Raw genomic sequence first — 9258 nt, 5'->3', positions numbered from 1 at the left:
TAGGAACTTGATCATTCAATTCATAAAGAATAAAAGAACCCATCATATCAGCTATTTGTGCTGAGTCAGAACTACCCATGGGGACATCGAAAGCATCCGGTGTATCCTTACATATCCATACTTTATCATTAAAACTAACAAAGGATTTCCTAGCAGCTAATATCACTTTAATTTCTTCTCTAGTAAGCCCAGCCTTATTGTGAAAAAACCATAGTGCCTTATTCAATATGATCGGGTTAATGGAAGCATAAAAATTAGCTATATCAAATTGAATAAATTTAGTATTTTTCTTGTCCTCTATAGAGTTACTTTTCCATTATCTCTTTGGTTTCCATATTTGCCTTCTTAAGTGTATTTTTATTTGTTATCTTGTCATTCGTCTCAATTTCTTTCTTCAGCAAATCCGTGTAGTGCTGTCTGATTAATTTATAGATGTTTCCTGTTTTGTCAGATTTCATCAGAATCTTGTCAGTGTTCCTTATTTCCTTAGTAATTTCTTCTAGACGTCTTAAATGCTGGTTCATGTTCGATGATTTTTTTAATTTAATGTTCTTGACTACAGACCAAATGTCTTCTTCAAATTTATCCAATTTGTGATTGTATGGCGGATTCCTTCTAGAACTTGAACAATCTCCTGTATAAGATAATATAATATAGATTTCCATTGTAATATGTGATTGTTTATAATTAATTAATAATATTATGAGGGGTTTTCTCCCTTTGACGGACCTTTATTTAAGGAGGAATTTATTTAAGGAGAAATTTGAATATGAACCAGACTTAGAGACGATGTTTTTGATGTTTACTTTTTGCTATTTACCTTTTACCCTGAAGATGTGTAAGGTAATTTATCTATTTAACTTAAATTTGACAGTTAAATATAGCCTTATACAGAAATTTTGACATAGGAATAAATTTCAATAATAATGGATATTAGCATCAAAAGTCTCATTTAAATTTTTGATATATAACCAAGGAGATTGATCCATAAGGAGTCTACTTTAGACCTTTGCGGAGAAATCTCTTGCTATATTGGTAGCGATTACATGTTTTTCTCATCAACACATTGTGGAGATATCATCATATGAACATATATATATATATGCATGGGTTTGTGTGCAAGTTGTAAATATTTCCTTGTTTTGATATTGCATAATAGTTGTAAATGAGTGTTACTGTCATACAAGCAGTGTCATTAATTTCAAACAGACTGCAAAAAGTAACATGTCTGACCATTGGGAATAGATGAGAATTAGTGACAAGAAGGGTATCTGGCTGTACAAAATCTGCTTCAATAAATTCCATCCAACATATGGAAGTATGGAAAAATGGACATTGAAATGATGAGGAGGATTTCATTGCATTTAGTACATAATGGCTAACTGGTTTCAACTCTAAATTATAAATGTTTTCTTTAATGAAAGAAGCCCTTGTGTTTAGTACAGTCTAGAGTAGTGGTTCTTAACCATCTTTTGCCTGTGGATCCCTTTGATTCCTGGGCTCTCAGAACCATTCAATGTTTTGAAATATCTATTATATCTTTATAATTAAATATTATTAGGAATTCTTTTATTCTTTTACTTGTTTCAGTCATTTGACTGTGGCCATGCTGGAACACCACCTTTAAGGGGTTTTTTAGTCAAAGAAATCAACCCCAGGACTTATTCTTTATAAGTCTAGTGTTTATTTTATCGGCTCTTTTTTTTAACTGCTAAATTACAAGGACGTAAACACACCAGTACTGGTTGTCAAGCAGTGATGGAGGGAACAAACACACACACATACATATATATACACGACAGGCCTCGTTCAGTTTCCGTCTACCAAATCTACTCACAATGCTTTGGTCAGCACGAGGTGCCACACAGAAGGACTGAACCTGGAAACATGTGATTGGAAATCAAGCTTCTTAACACATAGTCATGCCTACTCTAACCACAGCCATGCTTATAAAAAATTGCGAAAATATTTTGTGTATTGCAGAAGCAATATACAAAATCTTATATGGGCCTTGGTTGAAAACTAGAAAACGTAGTAGCAGGCGTACGTTATGTTGAGGTAACAAAGGAGCTATAGTATGGACTCACATGAGCCTCACAATGAAACAGTGAGATCATAATTCAGATATACAATGAATAGAGTTTGTATAACAAGGAGAAGCAGTTTTACAAGATAAAACTACTCTCTGGCTTCAAAGAGGAAACCAGATCTTTATGAAAAAGATTTGATTATGTTAAGAATGTGTGAAGGTAATAAATCACTGTGTAATTTAGCATATTTGTAAAGGTTTAGCATATTTATAAAGGATGTGATATTTATGAATGGAGGTGAGTGGGGAATTTTTATGAGCAGATATATGCTGCAAACATTCAACTTGCTACCTGGCTTACAGCCCAAACAAAGATTGCCTTTTCTCTTCTGTCACTCTCATAAAGCATTAAATTCTAATCTCTTCAACGCAATTAAACTGATCAATCAAACTATGAACTCTCACCTTCAATTCGTGATGTTAACCTAGAAAAATAGATGTTAAAACAATTACAAACTTGGAATTTATCGTCATTTTAACATCCATGGAATTTGTTGACAGATTTTCTACAGTCGAACATTTTTACTGTCACCAAGCCTCGTCTGTTTCTAAACAAGGTAATACTGCCCCATGGCCAAACATATTTTTCACAGAAAACTGGAAACAAACAACATTGCTTGTATGATGATAATGCTCATTTACAACCATCATGTGATGTCAAAGCAAAGAAACACAGACACAAGAACACACACTTACAATGTACATATGCACACATGATAGCTTCATTCAGTTTTCATTGACCAAATCCACTCACAAGGCTTTGGTTGGTCCCAAAGCTGTAGTAGAAACCACTGAAGGTGCAGTATAGTGAAACTGAACCCAAAAACCAGATGGTTGGGAAATAAGTTTCTTAATCACTCAGTCACGTCTGAACATATATATGTGTGTTACTAAATGAAATCTTACTAAATGAAATCCTTATTGGTTTCACATCTACTTTTCATAGCTGGCATGACTTAATAACTCTGCAACACAGCACATTTCTATGCACAGTATTTCTGAAGGTTGAAACAAATACTTGTTTTGACACCAACCAAAAGTAATGTGTTATTTAAGGAAATTAATAAATTGCTACACATATAGTGGAAAGTTCTTGGCTTTAAGGGTATCGTGGAAGGCCTGGTTGGAAGCCCAACATTCTGAGTTCTTTTACAGGGCTTAGAAAAACTGAAGGACCATTACAATAACTGTGTGAATCTGAGAGGGGAATATGTTGAATAAAATCATAATTTACTGATCCTCCTGTATTTTCTTTTGCCAAAAGCCACAAACTTTTCAGCAGCCCCTCATAAACCCTCCAACACTAAAGAAAAAATAGCAAATCTAGAATATGAAACAGAAAAGAAACTTACCAATAACAAACGCTTCTTTCAGTTGTCCTTGTGAGTTATACCATGGTGGTCGACCAGCAGTGTAAAGTGTACGAGTCGCTGTCTGTACCACTCGGTCACTGGTTGAAGAAGTACTTACTGTACGCACACGTTTGGAGAGAGTCCTTGCTGGGCTCTTTGGAACTTTGGATGGAGATTGTGTATAGGTCAGTGTATCAGGTTCTGGATTGGCAATATCTGAGTCATCCATCACACCACTGCAATATTAAAGGGTGATATGTGAAAAATAAATCGTATAACTGATAGAAAGTTTGCTTTACTGAATTATATAATTCAATAACTCAGTTCTAGAATTGAAGATTATCAAAAACAACATTGACTTTCCTTCCTCTAGATATCATTTTATAAAATAAGCCACAATTATATACTATGATTTATTCAATAACCAGGTTTTATCTCTCTCTCTCTCTCTCTCATCAATAACTGATCTTCCAATATTATAGGAAAGACCCCAAAGATAAATCTCTATTTTATGATCTTTCGTCTTTTGTACACACACTCTCACTCACTCTTATATTCTTCCTTTCAATGATGGAAGCTCTTTAGGCTTGCAAGTGACAAGGCGACTTCAATGGGGCTTGTGCACTCTGTAAAATTGTTAGCAATTTGAGTAAAGATGATGCAAAATTGAAAAGACTTGTTTGCCTTGCCAACGGAAAGAGAGCCTGTATAGTACTGGTGCCATGAAAGAAAAATGCACCCAGCATACTCTGCACAATGGCTGGTGTTAGGAAAAGCATCCAGTCATAGAAATCACATAGAAAGACCACAGAGCAAAAAATGGTCCTTTGACTTGTTGGATCCTACTGAACTGTTCAATCCAGTACAAAAAGCAATTGTAAAATGATGGTGTCATTTGCAAGACTAAAGAGCTTCCATCACTGAAAGGAAGAATATAAGAGTGAGTGAGAGAGTGTGTGTGTGTGTGTGTGTGTGTGTGTACATAAGATGAAAATTCAAAAGTGTAAAATGATGATGAGATATACAGACTACAAAATGAAAGGGAAACCCATTTACACAATTTAACCAGTTTTCATTTTGCAGAACCCAATAATACAATATTACCTATGAACACAACAGAAGAAAGACAAGGAGTTTCACTGAAAATTAATATCAAAGCATAAATGGAAGTTCAGAGCAACTGTTTTCAACTGATTATTAAGAGTTTAGCTGGCATTGTTTTCATAAAAATACCATAATCACAACTTCATCAATTCCATTAGCTGATAAACAATTTTAATTTGCTTTCTCTTGCATTCATTTCAATTCATTTGTTGTCAACCATTTTAAACAAAAGCTTGAAGGTGTCCATGGAACATTAAAGGCATTCAATGCTTTATAAGCTCAGAAAAGAATAATGTGGCAGAAACAATACAAAATATTTATGGTGTTTATGAGAAAGATTACTGAATTGAAAGAGTCACTCAAGATGCATTGAAAAGTTTAGGAAGGGTGATTTCAGCTTAAAAAATGCTTAATGAACACGTCATCCTGTTCAGTTTAATGAAGACCTGGTTTTGTCAGAACTTGATTGAAATAGTGCTGTTCTGGCTGAAGAATTAGCCCAGAAGCAGAATTCAAAACATTCAATAGTCCATCCGCTTGGAAGAGTGCCTAAAATTAGTTCTCCACAATTTGACTGAAAACATCAGCAGAGCATAAGTGGACATCCACACTGTTCTACACCATCATGAATGTATATTGCCATTTTTAGACAAATTAATGACTGGTGGTGAACAGTGAATCTTTTATGAGAAAGTTCAATGATGCAGATAATAATTTAGTGAAAGTAAACAGACTAAACTACAACCCAAATATGACATCCATCCAAAAAGAGTGTTGGTTAGTGTTTGGTAAGTTTGTGTAGGTGTGATTCAATTTGAGTTGCAATGAAACAATTGCAGCAGACATTTATTGTCTACAGTTAGAATGTTTAAATACTGCTTTGAAGAATAAGGGACCTGCTTTAATGAAATGCAAAGGAGTAGTATTTCATCATGATAAAGCAATGGCCCCTATTCTACAAAGATCACATCTGAACAAATTGAAAACCTCAGCTGGAAAAAAATGTTACACCCTCTTTTGTTACTGAACATTATTCCATCTGTTTACTACCTATTCCAAAGTATACAGAATCATCTTGATGGATCAGTTCTTGAAACATGAAGAAGGGGAAACTCTCCTCTCAAAATTCTATTCCATCCAATAAAAACAATTCTATACAAATGGTACTAAGAAGCTTATAAATCATTGGAAGTAGATCACTGATAATAATGGTATTTATGCTTCTTGTATATTTTCAGTCATTAAACTGTGGCCATGCTGGCCAAAGTTTTTTTAGCCAAATGAATCAACCCCAGTATTTGGTTTTTTAAGCTTGGTACATATTGTATCAGTCTCTTTTATGGAGGGCATAAACAAGGGGACAAGCACACACACACACACGTGTGTGTGTGTGACAAGTTTCTTCCAGTTTCTGTCAACCAAATTCACTCACAAGGTTTTGGTCACCCCAAGGCTATAGCAGAGGACACTTGCCCAAGTGGCCACACAGTAGGACTGAACCCAAAACCATATGGTTGGGAAGCAAACTTCTTACCACACAGCTATATCTGTGCCTAGAATTTTAAGAAAATATGAAATTTAAGGATATTTTCTTCTTACCCAATATTCAAACATTACCTAAGGAATAATTTGATAATTGATAAAGCAATGATAAGTATAAATAAAATGCTGTCAAAATGAAGAGATTAACATGTGCACACAGGTTTGTGTGGTTATGAAATTTACTTAACAACCACATGACTTTGAATTCCATCCCATTGCATGGTACTTAAGGCAAGCATTTTCTACAGATGCCCTGGGCCATGAGTGGAAATTGATAGACAAGAGCTATCATCATCATCGTCATCATTGTTTAACATCTGCTTTCGATGCTGGTATGGGTTGGACAGTTTGACTGAGGACTGGCAAGCCAGAAAGCTGCACCAGGCTCCAATCTGATCTGGCAAGATTTCTACAGTTGGATGCCCTTCCTAATGCCAACCACTCCGAGAGTGTAGTGGGTACTTTTTAAATTCCACTGACACGAGGGCTAGGTAGGCGATACTGGCATTGACCACAATCAAATGGTGCGTTTTATGTGCCACTGGCACAGGACCAGTCAGGTGGCACTGGCATCAACCACATTCGCATGGTGCATTTTATGTTCCACTGGCACGGAAGCCAGTCCAGTGGGACTGGCATCGACCACACTCAAATGGTGCTTTTTACATGCCACTGGCACAGGTGCCAGTCAAGCGGTACTGGCATCGGCCACAACAATGATTTCACTTGACTCAACAGGTCTTCTCAAGCACAGTTTATTGCCCAATGATTGAAGGGTACTCTTAAATGGACCAATTATGCTACACTGCCATAGGCCACAGTTATGGTCTCACTTGGCTTGCCAGATATTCTCAAGCATAGCATATCTCCAAAGGTCTCAGTCGCTATAGAGAAACCAATTGTAAATGGATATACATACACAGCAAGAGAAATAGGTTAACTACCTACCATAGAACTTGAAATAGTCAAGAATCAACTGAAACAACCTCAAAATACATTGAGGAAAATTGTTAACTGATGCTCTAGTAGGGCCAGAAGAAGTTAAAACTAAAAAATAATTTGACAGCCCCGGGTCAACTCTGATCAAGAAGAATTAAGGTTAAAGGAATGCCAGCCATGACCATTGATACTTATTTTCAAACATACTATTTCTAAAGATTATTTAATTTGTCCTTCTATTTTTATGATAGTATAATGCAATTTGAAGGAGAGTTGGCTTTTATTTCTAATTATGTAAAAGCTCTTTTGTTGGATGAGGTTCTTTAACATAGATGAGACACTGATTCAATCCTTTATTTGAACTGGCAGTCATGTTATAAGTAGCACTGATTATTTTCATCTTAGGTTTGGGGGTCATCGATATAGTGTGGAGCATGCAACATTACTATATGTATAACAGTTTCTAATTTAGGTACAGGGCCAGCAATTTTGAGGGCAAGGGATAAGTTTATACCATTGAACTGTGGTACTTTATTATATCAAAACTCTGAAAGGATGAAAAGCAAAACTGACCTCAGAATGTAAAGAGCCAGAACAAATGTCTGGAAGCATTTGTTCTGATACTCTAACAATTCTGCCAGCACAGAAAACCAAGGCTCAGTTTGCTGAAAAATAGCAGTTGAATCTCCCACAAAGCACAGCTCACTACCATCTTTAATAAGGAATAAGGACACACAAGAGGTGCAGTGTAATAATAGGAAGGTTATCAGAGAAAGTAGTATTCGTATGTGGAAGATGCACAGGATCCATAAAAACTATAGAGACTGGGGAAATTGATTCTCTCCAATGCCCTGGTGGCTCATTAGAGATAGTGAATAATTTCTGCTACCTAGGGAACCAAATTAGTAGTGGGGAAGGATGCACGGAGAGTATGATAGATAGAATAAGAATAGGACGGAAGAAATCCAGAGAGCTTTTACCTTCATTGGCAACAAAAAGTTTCTCTCTCTGAGTGAATGGAAGACTGTATGGTGCATGTATATGGACAGCAATTATACCTGGTAGTGAGAAATGGGCCCTGAATGTCCAGGACATGTGAAGGTTAGAGAGGAATGAGACTGGTATACTCTGCTGGATGTGTAATATAAATGTACATGGTTGACAGAGTGCTAGTGTATTGGAATAGAATATGACATAAGAGGAAATCGATGCATTGTGCAAGGGAGAAGACTGCACTGGTTTGGTCATGTGATGCAGATGGATTCCAACAGCACCGTGAAGAAGCGCCAGTCTTTCGAAGTAGATGGAACATGTGGAAGAGAGAGATCCAAGAAAACATGAGAAGAAGTACTAAAGGACGACCTCAGGATGCTGAACCTTTCAAATGAGATAACAAAGGACCAAGATACCTGGCACCTTGCTGTAGAAAGAAGACCCATAATTCACAGCAGAAGTGTTAAGGCTGCTCCACCTAGTGAAGAGGATTGGCCTGCAAGAGCCCTCTGCCAATGCCACATTAAATGCACACAGCACACTGTGTAAAGTGGCTGCCATTAGGAAGGGTGTCCAGCCATAGAAACAGTGAAAATCAGACTGTAGCTCTCTGGCTTGCCAGCTCTGGTCAAGCCATCCAACCCATACCAGCATGGAACATGGACGTTAAATGATGATGATGATGATGACAAAGAATATGATGAATGTAGTTCAAGATACACTATGTCTGAATAAAAGACGAGATGGTCATAGATATTATGTTGTCGGTCAGTGGTCTAATTCAATGAATAGCAACCAAATATTCCTTAGACTAGAGCCTACTATCTTTAAAAGACAAGTCACATTGTATATTCTAGTTCGGGTGGTGGAGATTAATTCCCAGGTCAGTATACCTCTACATGTGTGCCCCACCAACTTTGTTGCCTCATAACTTCTAGATGGATATTTTTGTATGAAATTTTTAACAAATACACTTCAATCAAATCACTTAACAACCGATGTTGGTGTGTTTACGTCCCCGTAACATATCAGTTCAGCAAAAAGATTCCGATAGAGTTAGTACTAGGCTTACAAAGAATAAGCCCTGGGGTCGATTTGTTCAACTAGAGGTGTTGCTCCAGCATGGCTACAGTCAAATAACTGAAACGAGTAAAAAGAGTATACCTACAAAATGAAACTAGAAATGTCGCAAAAAATTGCAATATGCCTGTGTGTGTGTGTGTGTATGTTCAATTATTT

The 9258-nt window shown here is 36.5% G+C and overlaps 1 protein-coding gene across 3 annotated transcripts in view; it reads right to left on the bottom strand.

The window, feature by feature from the left end:
• The window catches only part of LOC106872061 (uridine-cytidine kinase-like 1), a 59504-nt gene that overhangs the window by 45242 nt on the left and 5004 nt on the right, over nucleotides 1-9258 (bottom strand). For all 3 annotated transcript variants that reach the window (XM_014918907.2, XM_014918909.2, XM_014918908.2), the window contains exon 3: nucleotides 3442-3677. In XM_014918907.2, coding sequence (XP_014774393.1) covers nucleotides 3442-3677 — 236 coding nt within the window. The remainder of the gene's footprint in view (nucleotides 1-3441; nucleotides 3678-9258) is intronic.

This window comes from Octopus bimaculoides, chromosome 13 (assembly GCF_001194135.2).
Source record: "Octopus bimaculoides isolate UCB-OBI-ISO-001 chromosome 13, ASM119413v2, whole genome shotgun sequence".
Lineage (NCBI taxonomy): Eukaryota > Metazoa > Mollusca > Cephalopoda > Octopoda > Octopodidae > Octopus > Octopus bimaculoides.
Note: the sequence above shows the minus strand (reverse complement) of the source record. Positions and strands in the feature narration are given on the sequence as shown.